This window comes from Cervus canadensis, chromosome 8 (assembly GCF_019320065.1).
Source record: "Cervus canadensis isolate Bull #8, Minnesota chromosome 8, ASM1932006v1, whole genome shotgun sequence".
Taxonomy (NCBI): domain Eukaryota; kingdom Metazoa; phylum Chordata; class Mammalia; order Artiodactyla; family Cervidae; genus Cervus; species Cervus canadensis.
In genome coordinates, this window is record NC_057393.1 from 84,598,686 (window position 1) to 84,619,713 (window position 21,028).

At 43.9% G+C, this 21,028-nt stretch overlaps 1 protein-coding gene and 1 non-coding gene across 3 annotated transcripts in view; one reads left to right on the forward strand and one right to left on the reverse strand.

The window, feature by feature from the left end:
- NID1 (nidogen 1) overlaps positions 1-21,028 on the forward strand; it is a 91,764-nt gene that overhangs the window by 21,957 nt on the left and 48,779 nt on the right. For both annotated transcript variants that reach the window (XM_043477035.1, XM_043477034.1), the window contains exons 2-6: positions 5,111-5,410; positions 7,683-7,909; positions 10,451-10,824; positions 15,106-15,255; positions 20,218-20,469. In XM_043477035.1, the coding sequence (XP_043332970.1) occupies positions 5,111-5,410; positions 7,683-7,909; positions 10,451-10,824; positions 15,106-15,255; positions 20,218-20,469 (1,303 nt within the window). The remainder of the gene's footprint in view (positions 1-5,110; positions 5,411-7,682; positions 7,910-10,450; positions 10,825-15,105; positions 15,256-20,217; positions 20,470-21,028) is intronic.
- On the reverse strand, positions 18,412-18,518 carry LOC122446975. Its single transcript, XR_006271105.1, has one exon. It is a non-coding gene; the product is annotated as a U6 spliceosomal RNA (small nuclear RNA).

The window sequence follows — 21,028 nt, forward strand, 5'->3', positions numbered from 1 at the left end:
TTAATTAGATCCCATTTGTTTATTTTTGTTTTTATTTCCATTAAACTAGGAGGTGGGTCAAAGAGGATATTGCTTTGATTTATGTCAGAGTGTTCTACCTATGTTTTCCTCTAAGAGTTTTATAGTTTCTGGCCTGACATTTAAGTCTTTAATCCATTTTGAATTTATATTTGTGTATTGTGTTAGGAAGTGTTCTAATTCAGTCTTTTACATGTAGCTGTCCAGTTGTCCTAGCACCACTTATTGAAGAGGTTGTCTTTTCTCCATTGTATATTCTTTCCTCCTTTGTCAAAGATAAGGTACCCATTGGTGCATGGTTTATCCCTGGGCTTTCTATTTTGTTCCATTGGTCTATATTTCTGTTTTTTTGTGCCAGTACCGTACTCTCTTGATGACTGTGACTTTGTAGTATAGTCTGAAGTCAAGGAGATTGATTCCACCAGTTCCATTTTTCTTTCCCAAGATTCCTTTGGCTACTCAGGGTCTTTTGTATTTCCATACAAATTGTGAAATTTTTTGGCCTAGTTCTTTTGAAAAATACCCAGAAATAAACCTACCTAAAGGGATTAAAGACCTGTATGCAGAAAATTATTAGACACTGATGAAAGAAATCAAAGATGGCACAAACAGATGGAGAGATATACCATGTTCTTGGAAGAATCAGTATTGTGAAAATGACTGTACTACCTAAAGAAATCTCAGAAGGTGTTATTTCAGTGGAGCCCTGGAGGATGTGAGAAACAGCCCATTATGTGGATGCAAGAGGTGGGGAACAGGGTGCTGGTGGTCTCAGGGATGGAGAAAGTGCTGTATACTTCGGAGACAGGACGCACGGTACATGGGATGAGAGAGAGGAAAGAATCAAGGCCGAATGCCAGGTTTCTTGGCTTAAGCAGCTGGGTCAATGGCGGTGATGGGCATAGCCCTGGGCAGCTGGACAGGGGGACTGCATGACTCTCTGTGGTCTGCCGTCTAGTCCCCTTGGAGATGGTGTTACGCACCTGGTTCTTGGACTCTTTAATCAATAGACATTGATAAGAAGCCAGACAAGAAACTCAGGCAAGGCTCTACGGGGGCTCATGCTGTAGCATGCGGGGCCAAAAACAAGAAACAGGTGCCCTTGCTCGCTCTCCTAGGAGAAGTGAACTGGTCCCCTAAATGTGGTGAGGGCGGAGGCAGATTGGTGAGCTGGGCGGAAGGGGAGGCCTGCGTGGCCGGCCCGCCCCCTTGGTGGTGCTGTGTGCAGGGATCATGTGCCCTTACCTGCTTTTGCTCCAGGTTCCTCAGAAGTGGCCCTTGGTTTGTGGCTTTTTTGTATCTTATTGTTCACAATGTGTCTCAACTGCCATTGCCTGTGGTTATTTTTAGTACTTTATAGTTTCCTTGTATTCTGTTGCTGGGGGAGGCATTTGTCCAGGTCCAAGTGCAGGCGCTCAAATAGAGGGTCCCAGGTCCCAGCCTGTCTCAATTGTACTCAGTCGCTCCTCCTGGTCCACTAGGGGCCTTTGAGGCCCTTCTTTTTGTGCGCCTGCCCTTCTGTTGAATTGCTCAACTTTAAAAAGATTGAGAAAAGGAACCAGTCCAGTAGGAGCATTACAAGCTGGATGGATTTGTGAAAGGAGACTGGCACCCAAATGTAAGAGAACGTTGTTCATCAAGTCTGCCATTAATTGTTACATCTGGAGAAAACAAAATCAAAAATGTTTACTGAGACGTTTAAGAATCGAAACTTCAGGATGTTCTGTATATGACATCTTTTTTTCATTATCACAGAGAAGTGAGTTGAAGGTGCCATAAAACTGGCTGAAAAGTAATTTTCCTAATAGTGTGAATATTAATGACCGTTATCTGGTCTTTGTCCAAAGTATTTGCAGGCAGGGATTCATGATACTTGTCTAAAACCTCAATTCCTAAAGCATTTCTTGTGAAAATAGGAACATTCCTGTGCCCAGATTCTCAACAATAAAAGACACCAGGAGCGTTTTCAAAACTGTTGGCCTGATTTAAATTTCACTGGAAAACAGCTTTTTAAAACCAAGTTGTCTGTATGTGGTCTCCATGTGATCACTTCCCACTGGCAGCTGGTAACTGCCAGCTTCTGGTGGCTTGAGAAAGTGAGCTGTTTCCCACGCTCCCACACGGCAACCCAATCAGGATGTTTGTGCTGGGAGATGTTTGGATGGGGTTGAGGCAAAAAGGGCGAGAGACCAGCTGGACGAGGCTCCTTCCCCAACTCCTGTCTCTACAGCCTGTCCATGCATTCCAGAAAATCATTGCTGGTGCCAGGTGGTGATGGAAATTATGTCACCTGAATACTTAACAGCCCATTAAAATGGGAGGGTTTTGCTAAGTCTACAGTAACTCCCAAACCTGTTGCTCTTCTCCCTTCCCAGGGCCCAGATTGGCTCCATCAACGCTGAACCTTTTACCTGGCTCTTGGCAGGTTGTAGAGTTTATTGTCTGCCTCTGCCCCCTCTAGGAATGAGGTCTGAAGTGACTGAATGATGAGGCCATGGGCAGAGGAGGGAGGGAAGTAAGTCAGCTGGAAAACTCACAGGACTTCTAATCAACTGAACAACTGCAACTCCCTTCGATGCATTCCTGTTCTTCCAGTCTGTAGCTTCTTGAAGTGCAAACTAGGGTGCTACATGCAAAGTCGCTCCCATTGCATTCAGGATTTTTAAAAAAATTCATGGACTCCAGAAGTAAAAAGACCACTTGTGTGGTGTTCTTTGCCCCCAGATTCTTTACCACTGAGTCACCAGGGAAGCCCTGGAAGGATATGGGAGAGGCTCAAAGCCTCATCGTAAGCCCGGTTTGGGAAGGAGGCCCAAGCATGCCCACCACTAGGGGGGCTATGGTCCCTTCCCCATTTTCCCAGGGAATGTGGATTTTAGTTGGATAAGAACACAGCAGTATTTTCATAGGCTTTAGACTGGTTTCAAGAAGTGTTAACTGGACTTCCCTGGTGGTCCAGTGGTTAAGAATTTGCCTGCCAATGCAGGAGACATGGGTTTGATCCCTGGTCCTGGAGGATCCCACATGCCACGGGGAAACTGAGCCCATATGCCGCAACTACTGAGCCTGCACTCTAGAAAAGCCACCACAGTGAGAAACCCAAGCCTTGCAACTAGAAAGTAGCCTTGCTTGCTACAACTAGAGAAAGCCCTCGTGCAGCAACGAAGATCCAGTGCAGATTAAAAAAAGAAAAAGAAAAAACATGATAATTAATTTCAAGAAGTGGTAACTGATAACTGGTTTCAAGAAGGCTGAATTAAGTGACTAAGTGAACATAGTGAACTAAGTGAATTAAGTGAACATAGTGATTAAGAAGGGTCGATTTGGAGTTGGTCTCCCTGGGTTCAAATCCTGGTGCTGCCACTTATTGGTAACTTTGGACAAATTGATTCACTTATTAATACCTTATTTTCCACCTAAGAAAAATGTGGATAATAGTAACAGCTATTCTTGGGTCCGTCCTCCATGATAAATAGTGAAAGTTCTGTTTGACAACTTCATTGGCAAAAGACAGGGTTAATCTATTTTTGATTCATTATCATAGTCATTTTTCTTATTTTAAAAGAAATTCAATTGCAAACATCTTTGGGACCCCAGACACTGTGCCTGCTATCTGCCTGGCAGGGCTGTTAAAAACACTCTCAGCTGAGAGTAGCACCTTATTGCTTTTCTTGGCACCTTTTGATACCTGGTGAGGTTGAAATGGAACATGTTCCTCTTATTGGTCTTTCTTCTTGAAAACTGTTTGAAATACCCTTTGGCCTGCTTCCCATTGGAATCTTGATATTCTTTTATTTACATATAAACTTTGTTTTCTGATCATGCACATAATACATTTATCTTGAAAATTTTGGGGAAAAAGCAAATTTATTAGAATAAAAATGACCCTCAGAATTAAAAAAAATGGTAATAGCTATTCCTATGGGGTTCTTTTGAGGATTAGATATTAATAAGAGGTCTGGAACATGGTAAGCATCCAGTAATGTTAGCTATTGATGTAGGTCATTAATCTGCTCAAAATAACAACACCCTCGTGGCCCATTCACATTTACTTCTTGACTCTCATTTGCTTATTGTCTCATCATCTGTTTGTGTTAGTCCTGCACATCCTTCTGGATTGGGGGCGCCTTGAAAGCAGAGTCTGGGTTGTGCCCATTTGTGGACCCACAGCTCTAGTACAGCCCTGGTTTGTCATGATTAGTTCATCTGTTGAGTAAATTAAGGCAGGCTTTGATGATGACTTATGTTTGAATGGTGCTTTTTGTGCCACGAAGCACACACATGGGAAGCCTAAGACTCGAAGTTTAGGACCCTTGCCGAAGTCATATGACAGAGCCAGGTCCTGTGATTCTTTTATTTATGTATTTATTTAGTTGGGTCAGGTCTTAGTTGCAGCTCCTGGGCACTCTAATTGCTGTGTTAGGGCTTAGTTGCTCCGAGGCATGTGGGATCTTAGTTCCCCAACTGAATCAAACCTGTGTTGCCTGCATTGCGAGGCAGATTCTTAGCCACTGGATTACCATGGAAGGCCCAAGGTCTGTGATTCTTGCCCTTGCTCCTTCCAGTAGGCTGTCCTCTCTAGGAAGAGAATGCCAACTTCTGTAAGTCCAGATCATGTCTTTTGCCAGTTCTATTGTATCCGAATCTCACATAAGTGAAATTTTATAGCATGTACTACAGTTGTGTCTGGATTCTTTTGCTCAGCTTAATACTTGCAAGATTCACTCATGTTGTTTTGTGTATTTTTAAAAATCACTGCAGAGTATTCCACTATATGCTAAGACCAAAATTTATTTACCTGTTCTCTTGTTGATGGGTATCTAGGTGGTTCCCAATATTTGGTTGGGCTTCCCCAGTGGCTCAGTGGTAAAGAATCCCTCTGCCAGTGCAGGAGATGCAGGAGATGTGGGTTTGATCCCTGGGTCAGGAAATGGCAACCTGCTCCAGTGTTCTTGCCTGGAGAATCCCATGGACAGAGGAGCCTGGTGGGCTATAGTCCCATAGGGTCATAAAGAATTGGACATGACTGAGCATGCACAAAATTTGGTTCTAAGTCTCTGCACTCCTTTTAATGATGCTTGGTTTTTTACAGGTCACCACAAATGGCATCATTGCCATGAGTGAACCCCCAGCCAAAGAAACCCACCCTGGGCCCTTCCCACCGACCTTTGGAGCAGTCGCCCCTTTCCTGGCGGACTTGGACACAACAGATGGCCTGGGGAAGGTCTACTATCGGGAAGACTTGTCCCCCTCTGTCACTCAGCTGGCTGCGGAGTGTGTCCAGAGAGGGTTCCCAGAAGTCTCTTTCAAGCCCAGTAGTGCGGTGGTTGTCACTTGGGAATCCGTTGCTCCCTACCAAGGGCCTAGCAAGGACCCCGCCCTGGAAGGCAAGGTAAGCACCCGTCCAGGCACAGGGGCAAATAGTCTAATACGTTGGCTTTGCACACTTTGGTCTTCTGGTTTGTGCTACTCTGATGTACACCACGTCCATGCGATTGATAAAGGTAGGACATCCAAAGCAAAATCTAATAAGCTATTTATTGCAGGTCTGAAATGTCCAAAATCTTATCCACAGGGCTACCTAAATCTGTGTTGTAATGATGATCCAGTGTAAAGAAAGCCAAGATCCCTGAGATAACTAGCCACGTGGCAAGGACAGAGTTGATAAATTACAGCCCTAGCTGCTCTTACTTTGGGTGGTAGATAATGGGAGGTGGTTTCTAGACAGAGAATTTATTATGAGTTTATGAATATGCAGTGATAAAATAATAAAGCAGTCCCAAGAGATGTGAAGAACTAAAGACAAGACCCAAGTTCTAGTTGGGGGGACAAACCCCCCACCATCTATTTGTACCATGTGAATGGTTCAGGACACAGGTTTCTTTATAACCAGGGCTGCGGTTTCTGTAGATTCAGTGGTTGGGAAAGATGTTAGGCTGTGTAGAGCTTGGACCTGCGCTTAGACGGGGAATATTTGAGCAGGTCAAGAAGCCCATCTCTAGATCTGAAGTGAGCCTTTAGGACATGCTTCAGTTTCTCCTTGGAAAAATAAATTCACTCCACCATTATTTAACTTTTATAGCATGACAGGGTAGAGTACAACTTGAAAGGTCCAAAAACATCTTTAAATGGAGGAAATGTTCCAGGCTGGTGGTTCCCAAAGTGTGTACCACAGAATACTGGTCCTACAGACAGTCCTTGAGGAAAAAGACTCCTTGGGCCAAATAAGTTTGGGAAATGCTAAAACTATAGGTCCCTCTTGGTGTCTCAATCTGGAAAGCCCTACAGTACGGAAACCTGCTTACCTTGGTTTAATTTAGTCAGCCCTAAATCTCTTGGCTGTACCATTTTCCCTCCCAAATAAGACATTGCATCCCAGAGAGCACACTTTGGAGAAAACGGACACGTTTTGCTTTGGCACCTGTACCCGCCTGAGTGGCATGCTTGAAAACTGTTTAAAATCTTCAGTTTCTTGGGACTTCCCTGATGGTCCAGTGGTTGAGACTCCATGCGTCCATGATAGGGGCATGGATTCCTTCCCTGGTGGGGGAACTAAGATCCCACATGCCACATGGCATGGCAAAAAATAAATCAATAAAATAAAACCTTAAATTTCTCAAGTGTGCATCCTCTTTACTTGAGTAATAACTGCCCGACCCATTGTACAGAGCTCTTGCCTGCCTCAAGGGTCCAGTCTCCTCTCATCCTGACTTCTCCAGTCCCCCCTGTAGCAGCTGGACCAGATTATTTGCAATTCCCTGATGAGGCTTTTTGCTTGTTTGTTTTAGCCACAGTCTCATGCACTGGTTGTGCTCTGCTTGTGATGGCCTCTCCCTGACCCTCACTGCTCGTGTTGAGCGCCTGCTTGTTCACTCAGCCTCCTCTGCCCCCGCCCCTTCCAGCCCTGGGCACTCTGCCTGCACGCAGCTCGGTTACAGAATCCATGCTTTAGTTTGGGAATGTTTTGTTCAGATGTCAGTCTTCCCACCTAAACTGTTAAATTCTCAAGTGCCAGGATCATGTATTTTTATCCTTCGTCTTTACAGTGCTGGGGGCCATGTCTTGCACCCAGGAAAGGTACTAACATGAAGGAATACGTTCTCTGCCCAATTCTCATATGCTGGCTCACATAGTCCTCGTAACATTTCTGTGCACTAGGTGATTTTCTCTCCATTTTACAGATTCAAAAATCAAGGTTCAGAGAGGTTAGGTAACATGCCCAAGGTCACTCGGCCAATGATGAGGGCAAGGAGTTGGATTCAGATCTGTTTTCTCCCAAAGCTCATGTTCTTTCTTACTGAACAGTGCCTGGGCTCAATAAACTAAATAATAAATGTGGTTGAATATGTTTAATGGCTGTGTAAACAAGTTCTGGGATAAGAATTTGCAAATTTGCTTGAGAGAGAGAGGTAGCATCTCTATAATTTTTGGTTAACCCTAGGGTCACAGTTATGCAGAAGGTATTCATTGGCTAATTAGAAAATTTCATGTTGACATAGCCTTAGAGATATTTAAGTGGAATTATCCTGGAATACTGTCCTTGCTACAAAAATATTTCTTTAGAATAAGGTGCAAATAGTGCCATCTCTGTATTTTTTATATGTAGTCTGGTGAATAGCACAGTTTAAGATCCTGAGTAACTGAATCTTAACTCATCTTTACAGAGAAACACATTCCAGTCCATTCTGGCCTCCTCTGATTCCAGCACCTATGCCATTTTCCTTTATCCTGAGGATGGTCTGCAATTCTACACGACGTTCTCAAAGAAGGAGGAGAACCAGGTTCCTGCGGTGGTTGCTTTCAGCCAAGGTTTAGTAGGATTAATATGGAAGAGTGACGGAGCTTATAATATATTTGCTAATGACAGAGAATCAATTGGAAATCTGGCCAAGTATGCTTTTTTATTCTTCAGTAGATTCTTCCTTTAATAAGATTCTCAACTGACTGTTTTATAAGAATAATGTAATGGGCTTTATAGAATATCACCTAAAAATGTGGATTTAAATTCTGTAGGGGACTTTGCTGGAAGTTCAATGGTTAGGACTCTGCGTTCTCACTGCCAACAGCCCGGGTTCAATCCCTGGTTGGGGAATTAAAATCCTTTAAGCCATGCAGTGTGACCAAAAACAAACAAAAAGTTTAAATTTTGTGTATAGTTTTTATATTATGTAGTACTTTTCTCCTGATGAATTCAGGGAATATACTCTTAGAATGAAAGGCATCCAAGTTTTTAGATATCATTTTCATTTGAAACAGTTTTATCATGTCTTCTATAAAGTTAGAAATACAAATTATTCAAAACTATCTCTTGCTATGAATCCATGGCTGAGAGGGTTTTTCCCTACACTGACTGGGGCTGGGAATGTTGTTATAATAGAAACAGTGCTCTCTTGGCCTATTTTGTAGAATTTGGCAAAAGGGGGGAAAGCTCAGACTTCTTTTTCTAATAATTAAACTTAATTATTCTTTAAAAAAGGAAGCACCTCCTCCTCCCAATTTCATTTTGTCAATGGAGTCTGAAACTCCTCTACCCTTTGATAATGTACTGGTAAATATTTAACAACTGACTTTATGCAGGTTGGGGAAGCCCTCACTCATTTATAGCATTTGCCTATTTCCGTGGTATAAATATGTCTACCAGGGCCGGTTTTCAGCTGTTACATCATGTCACTCACCCGGAGGTTGAGAAAAGGTGAACCATTATATAGTATTCTCACCCTAGAGGTGCAGTAGATTCAGATAACTTCAAGAACATAGCTAATAGGAACATAATTCATATGGGATGACTTTTTAATATAGTTTGTTTAATTGTAAGTTTATATAATTTGATTTTTTATAAGCTGGTTCAAGCAAGCTCCTGTACGTCACTGCCTTTACTCAAGTCCCAGGTAGACAGACTGATTAGACATCTAATTTCTGCAGGACTTTCTTGATTTCTCTTTCCCTGTCCCAGTCCAATCTTTTGCTCAATGCTCTCCCTTGAATAATGTATGTCCCTTCTTTCTATCGTATAATCTGGTCATTTTGTACAATTTCTGATAGTAAAACAGTATCAGAACAGTAAAAATGGTAGTGTAAGAAGTAGAGATTAGGGTTATTGTATTGTATTTTATAACTATAAAATGCCCTTAGATTCTGAATATCATTTGCATTTTACCATATCCTCTGAGCATAAAAAGGTTAACTGAGACCTGTCCAAGGTTCCACAGCTAACGGTGTTAGGATTTCTAATAAACCAAGTCTGTCCTGTTTTCACTCATAACTTTTGACACTAAATGCATGGTTTTTTCCCCTCTTATCAACTAATTCTTCAACTCTTCAGATACCAACTGGGTATCCTATAACTTAATTCAGTTCTGACACTAACTGCTTAGAATCAGCACAGACCTCGCAGCTTAAGGGCTCACTCCTGCAAGGCTGCCCCCCCTTCAGACATCCCTTGAAAGTCCCAAGTCGCTGCCTACACTTCCTATTAACCAGCTATAAATTGGGGTCTCCATGACTCCCTGCTCAGGTTTGATAATTTGCTAGAAAGGCTCACAGAATTCAGGGAAGTACTTCACTGACTATTACTAGTTTATTATAAAGGATACAACTCAGGAACAGCCAAATAGAAGAGATACATAGGGCAAGGGGCAAGGTATGAGGGGAGGAGGAGGTGAGGGGCTTCCATGCCCTCTCTGGGCACACCACCCTCCTAGCACACTTCAACTGTGTCCACCAGTCCAAGAGCTCTGTCAACCTGATAACTTAGGAATTTTTATTGCATAGCCATGATTGATTAAATCATTGGCCATTGGTGATTAACTAATCTCCAACCCCACTTCCCCACCCCCTTCCTGGAAGTCAGGGTGTGGGGCTGAAAATTCCAACCCTATAATCATGCCTTGGTCTTCCTAGTGACCAACCGCCTTTCTGAAGCTACCCAGGGTCCCGAGCCACTAGTCATCTCATTAGCATACAAAAAGGCATTCTTATCACTCCAGAGATTACAAGGACCTTAGGGGTTATATGCCAGAACCAGAGACAAAGACCAAATACTCTCATATCACAGCATGTCCCCAGAAAGAGCATAATGGGAAAAAAATGCACACAAATCCAGTCAACAGGTTGTTCATACTGATGAGCAATTTGTATAAACACATTTTAAAGTCCGAAAATATCCCTGAGCATGCCTCTGGAATGGCTGAGAAGAAGCCTTTGCTGGGGTTGGGCCCACTGGATACCGCTTCACCATATCCTGCTGGATGTTCTCAGCTCTGTGAGGAACAGACAGGACCACATCTGCTCACCTATCCTCCACCAAGGCTGTGGGCAGTAGCAGGCCATGGGGTTTGAATTGACATGGATCTCCGGGGCTCCTTCTGCTTGGTTGGTGGGGGCTGTTGGTAGGTTGCTGGCCTGTTTCCAAGAAGCCTGTCCTTCCTTCTAGGAGCAGCAACTCTGGGCAACAGGGCATCTGGGTGTTTGAGATTGGGAGTCCGGCCACGGCCAGTGGCGTGGTCCCCGCGGACGTGAACCTGGGACTGGATGATGGAGCAGAGTATGACGATGAGGATTATGACTCAGTGACGCGTCTGGGCCTGGAGGACGTGGTTACTACATCCTTCCCTTATGAGGCCCCAAGAAGGGGAGACAGTGGCACGTACAACACGCCCAGTGACCTCTCCCCCCGCCGCATGGCTACTGAGAGACCCCTCACACCTCCCACGGAGAGGACCAGGTCTTTCCAGCTGCCCGGGGAGAGGTTTCCCCAGCAGCAGCCACAGGTCATAGATGTGGACGAAGTCGAGGAAACAGGAATCGGTAAGGCCATTTGTGTGGCAGGTGGTATGTTGTTGGATACTTGCGTTTCCACACAGGGGAGCGTTGCTGGGGGTTGTCAGCTGCGTGCATTATTTGGAGGTTTGTAAGGATGAGAGCCTGGAAAAGGAGGGGTGGAACTTACGGCTACAGAGCATGAGTGAAGTGAGAAGTGAAAGTGTTAGCTGCTCAGTCGTGTCCGACTCTTTGCGACCCCATGAACTGTGGCCTGCCATCTTCCTCTGTCCATGGAATTCTCCAGGCAGGAATGCTGAAGTGGGTGGCCATACCCTTCTCTAGGGGATCCTCCTGACCCAGGGATTGAACCCAGCTCTCCCACGTTGAAGGCATATTCTTTACCACTGGAGCCACCAGAACACGGGTGGAGGGACCCAAAGGCTGCAAAGACCAAGGGATCCAGAGTTAGGGCTGGGGTTATGGATCCAGAGTTAGGGCTGGGGTTAGGAAGAGTGTAGAATGCGTCCTCTTTCAAGTTTCCTATTGTTCTTTTTGTGTGTGTTTTAAAGAGAAGAGTGCTTTAGAATTAGTTTGAAAGTCAGATTTCCTTCCTTATTTGTGATTTCTGAGATCAGCAATATACTCACCCACCTGAAAAAACATTTTAGAAGTTCCTCTGTTGACATGGTTTATCTTTGACATTTATTTCCTCTTGGTTTATGGAAGGAGGATGGTTGATTATTTTTCCTCCAGGCTCCAGTCAGTTTCAGAGTTTGTGAACATTAAAAATACAAAATAACCGGATCTACTTTTCGAGGATGGTTTTAAAGTACAACATCTGTTTTTTCCATAAGATGTTATGGAAAAACCCAAACAAACTTAACTTTTTGGCCAAATCAATATATCAGACCATGACTTCATGGCAAATAGATGGGGAAACAATGGAAACAGTGACAGACTTTATTTTCTTTGGCTCCAAAATCACTTCAGATGGTGACTGCAGCCTTGAAATTAAAAGATGCTTGCTCCTTGGAAGAAAAGCTACGACCAGCCTAGACAGCATACTAAAAAGCAGAGACATTACTTTGCCAACAAAGGTCCGTCTAGTCAAAGCTATGGTTTTTCCAGTAGTCATGTACGAATGTGAGAGTTGGACTATAAAGAAAGCTGAGCGCCAAAGAATTGATGCTTTTGAACTGTGGTGTTGGAGAAGACTCTTGAGAGTCCCTTGGACTGCAGGAGATCCAACCAGTCCATCCTAAAGGAAATCAGTCCTGAATATTCATTGGAAGGACTGATGCTAAAGCTGAAGCTCCAATACTTTGGCCACCTGATGTGAAGAAGTGACTCATTTGAAAAGACCCTGATGCTGGGAAAGATTAAAGGCAGGAGGAGAAGGGAACGACAGAGTATGAGATGGTTGGCATTGCTGACTCAATGGACGTGAGTTTGAGCAAGCTCTGGGAGTTGTTGCTAGACCATGAAGCCTGGCGTGTTGCAGTCCATGGGGTTGCAAAGAGTCAGACAGGACTGAGATACTGAAGTGAACTGAACTGAATGTATCATATTTTTGCTAGCTTCAGAGGAAAATGTAGCATTTTCAAGTGTACCATTTGAATTCCAGCATGCTTTGAATTGTCTTATAAAAGACATTGGAACTAGACTGTGTTCTTTTTTTATTTTTGCCCTTCAGGTTGACCAGTAATATTCCTGTCAAGGGGCTGGCCCAAGCCTTTAAATGATACTTAACTATGATTGTTTCTACTATGAAGTTATGATAAGGCCCTCAAAAAACCTACTCTTAAAAAAAAAAAGAAAAGAAAAAACCCTACTCTCCCCCCCCAAAAAAGAATTTAAGATAAACAAAGTCAGATTTCCCACACTTGAAAACCTTGAAGAAATGTAGTAGAAGCTAGTAATAAATAATCACACTCAAAAAAAGAAAAATCTACCCCATTCCACGTTATTCACCCATTTTTATTTCTCCTTACTTGTGGTTTGTCTCATAGCAATAGCCATAAATGTTTATTCTTATCGAGTATCCCAAAGCATGGGCAGGATCTGGTGGCCAGAGAAGTGTGCTTACTTCCTTCTGAGGCACAGAGATGGAGAGGTGACGTTTAGTGACATGATGAGGACCTGGGTTCATGTCTCAGGGCTCCCCTTACACACATGGCACCCTGGATTTCCCGGGGTGATGCTGACATCTAGCATGTGGATCTTACAGCTGGATCTCAGAGTGATCTCTCCAGGATAGGTCATGCGCATGTTTATTTGCATATGTTGAGTTTTGAGGGCTTCTCAGGCGGTGCTAGTGGTAAAGGAAGTGTTAATCGCTCAGTCGTGTCCAACTCTTTGCTACCCCATGGACTATAGGCTGCCAGGCTCCTCTGTCCATGAAATTCTCTGGGCAAGGATACTGGAGTGGGTTGCCATGCCCTCCTCCAGGTGATCTTCCCGACCCAGGGATCGAACCCAGGTTTCCTGCATTGCAGACAGACTCTTTACTGTCAGATCCACCAGGGAAACTCCAGAGTGGTAAAGAACCCACCTGCCAGTGCAGGAGATGTAAGAGAGGCGGGTTTGATCCCTGGGTCGGGAAGATCCCCCGGAAGAGGGCATGGCCACCCACTCCAGTATTCTTGTCTAGAGAATCCCATGGACAGAGCCTGGTGAGCTATAGTCAGAGTCAGCAAAAATTCAGACACAACTGAAGTGACTTAGCATGTGTGCATGCATGTTGAGTTTTGAGTCTCATCCTGCTTTCACACCACATAGGTGTCTCTGAAATTCTCATTTGTGAAGCCATCACTTTGAAATGAGAGCATAGCTAGTCCCAACAACTCATGGTAATATATTAGTTGGTACTGGTAACAACAACAACAAAAAGCCTAGATCTGAACCCCAACTGTGTTTAAAAGAGATCTTTCTCTGCCCTTAATCCCAGTTATTTCCCTGTTTTTATTAGAAAGGTTGGTCTTCTGTGGCCAGCAGTGCATTCCTGGTGCTATTTGAATAGTCATCCACAGATACATCGGCCATAACAGACCCACTGGGAGCTGAGCTTAAGCAATCAGCAGCATCACATGTGTTCAGCTCAGGGCCCAAGTGTCCTTGACTCCAAATGCCATGTATACATCCAGGAAATTCCCTTCTGGGTGTGTAGAACTCCTGGAGTCTACCTGGGGTCAGACTTTACTGTTATTTTCACTCATAACAATTATAAATTGGGTCATTATCTCCCCCAAAAGTTCATCCCTTCTTGTGCTTTTGAATTCATTCCAAATTAGTGTGCTTTGGATTTTTAAGTTTAATGAGCTCACTCATCATTCTAATAAAAGCAACCTGGGAGGGAGAACCATTTACACTAGGGAGAAATTCATGTTTCTTGGGCCAAAGGCTGTTAGAGCAGCTATGACTGAGGAATTATTTCTAACCAGCTTTTAACTCTAAGAGCTTCTGATTTACCCCCTGGTGAGAACAATGGGGCCAACAAGTTTAAAATACTTTAAGCTCATTAAAATGGCACATTTTGTGTTATATGTATTTTACCACGATAAAAAAATAATTTTAAAATATTTTAACGTCTGCACCCAAATTTGATGCTGTTTTTATTAGAAAGGTCAGTCTGATGCATATCTGATGATGTTTGATGGATGCCATATTAAGATTGGCATTGGACAGCTATCACCCAATATTGATTCATTGATACTAAGGACATTGGATTATAGCATTTAAAAAAAATTCACCCTTGCGACTTCCCTGGCAGTCCAGTGGTTAAGACTCCATGCATCCATCTCGAGGGGAGCAGGTTCAATCCCTAGTCAGGAAACTAAAATCCCACATCCCTCATGGCACAGCCAAAAGGTAAAAATTAAAATAGTAATAATTGACCCATGTGATTTCTCAAACTCCTTTTAGACCTACATGCCTCAGTGATTTGAGTGATGGAACCACTGTACTAGTTAAGTGGCTACAGGTAGAGAGCCCTGTGTCTGAAGGGCCTGAGCCGACGTCTCTGCAGGTAGCGAGCCCCGTGTCTGAAGGGCCTGAGCCGACGTCTCTGCAGGTAGAGAGCCCCGTGTCTGAAGGGCCTGAGCCGACGTCTCTGCAGGTAGAGAGCCCCGTGTCTGAAGGGCCTGAGCCGACGTCTCTGCAGGTAGCGAGCCCCGTGTCTGAACGGCCTTGGCCGACATCTCTGCAGGTAGCGAGCCCCGTGTCTGAACGGCCTGCGCAGCCGTGCACACTCGGGGGTGCAGGGTTCTAAAGCCCCTCGTCCGGAGCCCGGCGAAGCGCTCACCGGCGTGCTGTGTTCTCTCCGAGCAGTGTTCAGCTACAACACGGACTCCCGGCAGACGTGCGCCACCAACAGGCACCAGTGCTCTGTGCACGCACAGTGCAGGGACTTTGCCACCGGCTTCTGTTGCCGCTGTGTTGCTGGCTACACGGGGAACGGCCGGCAGTGTGTTGCAGAAGGTACTGTGCCTTTCTCTGATCCTTTTTAAGGGGGAGAAAAGGGAGGAGTGGAGATTTTGTTTTGGTGCTTGTTTTGGAATCTTGCCTTTACCCAGATCTCTAAAGGTCGGTGGTGGTTTCAGCTGGGCAGTGATATTTCATCTCTCACTCCTCGTTCTTGCTCTGTTTCTCTATGGGGGTGGGGGGCGGTCCTGGGGAATGCCCTTTTTACTAATAAGGGGAGGTCTCTTTCCTTCCTGTGGTGTTTCTCCATCTCTGAAATGATGACTGTTGAGAACCCATCTTCAGGCTGAAATGTTGAAATTATGCAACCTGGACCATGAATTGTCAGCCCCCCTCGTTTTCCTCCATTTCTTTCAAACCTCTTCTTTTGGCATCATTCAGACTTATGTTGATGGTGGTTCAACTCCAGCAGGGCCATGGTGGGCTGGCCAACCCAAAATGTTGGGTTGGCCCAAAAGTTTGTTCAATAAGTACTTTATTCAGTAAAGGTCTTGGTGAAAATGAAGAATGTGTCTTTTATTTGTACTTTAAACCAAACTAACTTTCTGGCCAATGCAATATATAGGGGGTAAGGACTTTTCCAGTCCCCCTTCTCTCTGGTATTCCTGTCCTTGTGTCCCCGGAACCCCAGCATGGTGATGGAGGAGCAGAAGGGGCGCATCACAGCTAACTTTGGAGACCAGACCCATTGTGCTGTCAACTCCAAAACAGATTTGGCTGTGGGCTGGCTTTAGTCCTGAGCTCTGCACCCCCAAAAAAGGATCAACCAGTCTTGATGTTCTCAGATGTTCTGAAAAATCTCTGTAAAAGTCTAGAGGGTCCAAATAACACTTTACTTAGAGAGGTAGACTTATGGGAACCCAAGACCATAAATTAGAATGAAAGCAAAAATAAAACAAACTGTACTGAACACCTGTCTCTGCAGATGCCAAATCACTCCACTTGTCACCCGTCATTTTCCTTGTGTGTTTAAGGAGGAACATCAGTTGCTTGGCAAAATATGACTAAGTAAAACTCAATTGGAGGAATACTTTTCTGTTTTTCAGATTTCCTGCCATAGCTAAAGTTAAATCAGTTATTTTAATTTGCTTCAAAAAAAGAAAAAAAGAAAGGTTCCAAAAAAAAAAGTTCCTTCTAGGTCACAATTAATCTTGTAAATACTGTCTTTAGCAAGGACAGAAAATTCTGTATGCTTTGCATGTTAATTTGGGGGGATATTTTAAACATCTATAAATGTGTTATCTCTTTTCTTGCCCGTTGCCCCAGGAATGACATGCTTTTGCTGCTTTGTTTCAGGCTTGGCTTTTATATTTTGCTTGCCCTGGGAAGAACTTCCACAATTTACAATGAACCCTTCTTCTCAAAGACCAATCTCATGAGCTCTTTCCATGCCAAATGTCAGAGCTGGAAATGCTGACAGGTTGCATTTGGCAGCAAGCTTGGATATGAAAGATTGCTCAGCTACATTTTTTGACGTTCTAAACACGCCCTGTCATAGTTTTGTGGTTTAAATATTTGTTGGAATCTTACTACTTTTGAAATATTTTTCTAGCTCCAAGTTTGATGGAAAAAATTTGGTTTTCTTCCCTTGGCTTTCCTGCTTGTTTCTGTAATTGTTTGGGGGAGGCATTTTTTCGATATTAGTCTTCTAACTTTGTAGCATTCCCCCGGTGTAATGACACAGTTTATGTGCAGAAATACTCTGTGTGTCAAATCTGCCTTGGCTTGTCAGTGACCTTGTTTTGGGGGGTTTTGTTGCTTTGGGGGCCACACCGTGTGGCATGAGGGCCCAACCAGGGATTGAACCCATGCCCCCTCCAGTGAAAGTGTGGAATCTTAACTGCGGGACTGCCAGGGAGGTCCCTCAGTGACTGTTTAGCAGCTATGCTGTACTTAGTCCCTCAGTCATGTCTGACTCTGCGACCCCATGGACTATATGTAACTCACCAGGCTCCTCTGTCCATGGGGATTCACCAGGCAAGAATACTGGAGTGGGTTGCCATGTCCTTCTCCAGGGGATCTCCCCAACCCAGGGGTTGAACTCAGGTCTCTCACATTGCAGGCGGATTCCTTACCGTCTGAATCACCAGGGAAGCCCTGCTGCTGCTGCTGCTAAGTCGCTTCAGTCGTGTCCGACCCTGTGCGACCCCATAGACAGCAGCCCACCAGGCTCCCCCATCCCTGGGATTCTCCGGGCAAGAACACTGGAGTGGGCTGCCATTTCCTTCTCCAATGCATGAAAGTGAAAAGTGAAAGTTAAGTCGCTCAGTCGTGTCCGACTCTTAGCGATCCCATGGACTGCAGCCCACCAGACTCCTCCATCCATGGGATTTACTAGGCAAGAGTACTGGAGTGGGTTGCCATTGCCTTCTCCAAGGGAAGCCCTAGGGTATATTAAACACAGCAGAAAGTCTTCAGAACACAGGCAGTGGTGCTCGGATGAGAGCTCGTTTGTCTGAGGTTAGTCTACAAACTTTACTGAGAACTTACCATGTACAGAAAGCTCTGCTATGATGGAACCAGGGAATTGGGTGTGAAGATCCTATCTCTAGTCATTTACAGTCTAGGAAGAGAAACATGATATGTACAATCAATAAGTGGTAGAATTTAACTCTACATCAAACCTGATGTACTTACCTCTTCCTTCAGCTTTTTTTTTTAAGATGTCAGTAACACAATCAAAGTATACCATTTGGTGGTTTTTAGTATATTCACTAAGTTATTCAACCGTTACCTCTAATTTTATTTTTTATTATTTTTTATTTTTTATTAGTTGGAGGCTAATTACTTCACAACATTGCAGTGGGTTTTGTCATACATTGATATGAATCAGCCATAGAGTTACACGTATTCCCTATCCCGATCCCCCCTCCCACCTCCCTCTCCACCCGATTCCTCTGGGTCTTCCCAGTGCACCAGGCCCCGAGCACTTGTCTCATGCATCCCACCTGGGCTGGTGATCTGTTTCACCATAGATAATATACATGCTGTTCTTTTGAAACATCCCACCCTCACCTTCTCCCACAGAGTTCAAAAGTCTGTTCTGTACTTCTGTGTCTCTTTTTCTGTTTTGCATATAGGGTTATCGTTACCATCTTTCTAAATTCCATATATATGTGTTAGTATGCTGTAATGTTCTTTATCTTTCTGGCTAAAAATATGGAATGCTTCACGAATTTGCGTGTCATCCTTGCGCAGGGGCCATGCTAATCTTCTCTGTATCGTTCCAATTTTAGTATATATGCTGCCGAAGCGAGCACTTAGAGCATTTTCATCACACCAGAAGGAAACCTGGATCTTTTAGCTGCCATCCTCAATTCATCCTCACTCCCAGGCTCTGTCAACACCTAATCTGCTGTCTGTCCGTGTGGGTTTTCCTGTTCTGGACATTCCATATAAATGGAGTCATATATCATAGGACTTTTGTGTTTGGCTTCTTTTACTTAGCATAATGTTTTCAGGGAGTATCCATGTTTTAGGATATATCAGTACCTTATTCCTTTTTCCTAGCTAAATAATATTCTACTGTATGGATTTTCCACATTTTATTTATCTGTGCATCAGCTGATGGACATTTGAGTGCTTTCCCATTTTGGCTATTAATGAATAATGCTGCTAAGAACACTCATGTACAAGTTTTCAAGTGAACAAATGTTTTCTGTTTTCTTGGGTATATATATATACTCAGGAGTTGGAATTGCTGGGTCATATGGCAACCTTCCATTTTCCTATTCAAATATAAGAACAACTTAATTTCTTGAGATTTTTTTCTTTTCCTGATTAAGCAGTAATAAATACATGCAAGTTATTAATATCCCAACATTATAGAGATATATAGTATAGAAAATGAAAGTTCACCATATCACCCTGAACTAACCTCTGTTAGCAATTTTGTATACCTCTCTTCAGACATTTTTCCTCTATGAGTATGCTAGCATTTATCATTAATGCAATTTTTTAAAATGGTGTCCTACATATACTATTTGGTAATATATGAAGAAAGCTTTTAAATATGCCATAGTAAGTATGCCATCTTTCCCAGTTATCTAAAAGAAATGATCAACAACAAACACACCCTAGCCCACAGGCTGGTTCTGGGTCAGAGGGCGTATTTGTGTGACCTGCAGTACCCACTGTGGCTACTTCTATCTGGCTTGGGTTGAGTGAGGGTCTGGGACTCAGACTGGCCAACTTATATTTGAGCCAGAGATGCTCTTTGAGAGAAGTCCCTGAGAGTCTCGGGCCTTCCCTGGTGGCCCAGTAGGTGAGAATCCACGTGCAGGGGACACGGGTTTGATCCCTGGTCCCAGAAGGTTCCACGTGCTGTGGAGCAACTAAACCTGGGCACCACAACTACTGAAGTCCGGGCGCCTAGAGCCCGTGCTCCGAAACAAGAGAAGCCCCTGCAATGAGAATCCCGCACATCGCAATGAAGAGAAGCTCCCCCAGCCCCTGCTTACTGCATCTTAAAAAAGCCCATGCACAGCAACAAAGACCTAGCTCAGCCAAAAATAGTTTTTTTTTTTTAAAAGATATGTTAAAAATCAGACAACCTAATGTCCCATCCAGTTTAGCCCCATTGTCCCAATGAAATGACTAATTCTGTCCCTGATATTCTCAAAAGTAATCAGTTATATATCACCGTAGTTCTGGGTCACCCATAATGCTGTTCTCCTGAATTGTTTCATTTGCCTCTGATGTTCCTTCATCATACAATGGGTCCCACTTTTCTGCTATCCATTATCCATCAGTATGGAAGAGAGAAAGAAAGTTGGGATTTCTACAGCTTACAGACACAGCTGCAGGGACTGCCTTCGTCTTGGGAAGAATGACTTCTTTCACTTACCCCAAAAGCCCTTTACCCCAGCACTGTTGGGCTCTTTGCTTTACAGGTGCAGAGTCCACCAGACACAATATTCTATTCTGAAGGGCTGGCTTCTTTCTTTGTTTCTCGTTCAGGTTCCCCCCAGCGAGTTAACGGCAAGGTGAAAGGGAGGATCTTTGTGGGGGCCAGCCAGGTTCCCATTGTCTTTGAGAATACCGACCTCCATTCTTACGTGGTCATGAACCACGGACGATCCTACACGGCCATCAGCACCATTCCTGAGACTGTCGGGTACTCGCTGCTTCCCCTGGCCCCTATTGGAGGCATCATTGGATGGATGTTTGCAGTGGAGCAAGATGGATTCAAGAATGGCTTCAGCATCACAGGTAATTGACCTTAAAATTAATGGGCTGGGTTGAATGGAAAGGGAACTCTATGTGTCTGTAAATAAGTTACAAATAAGTATTTTGTGGCTCTGGAAATAAGGTGTTGGGGTAAAATCATCAAGTTTTTCATTAGTATACAGAGATCAGACCAGTCAATCCTAAAGGAAATCAAGCCTGAATATTCATTGGGAGGACTGATGCTGAAGTCCCATTACTTTGGCCACTTAAAGCAAAGAACCGACTCATTGGAAAAGAATCTGATGCTGGGAAAGATTGAGGGCAAGAGGAGAAGGGGGCGAGAGATGATGAGATGGCTAGATGACATCAATGGACGTAAGTCTGAGCAAACTCCAGGAGATAGTGAAGGACAGGGAAGCCAGGCATGCTGCAGTTCATGGGGTCGCAGAGAGTCGGACACGACTGAGCCACTGAACAACAGCAATACGTTAACTCAGGCTATCTAGAATTGCATTTTGATCAGGGAGCAATTTCATATTGGTGATGCTTTGTATATAGGTTGATTTAAATTGAAGATACTTTGTAACTTACATCAACATCA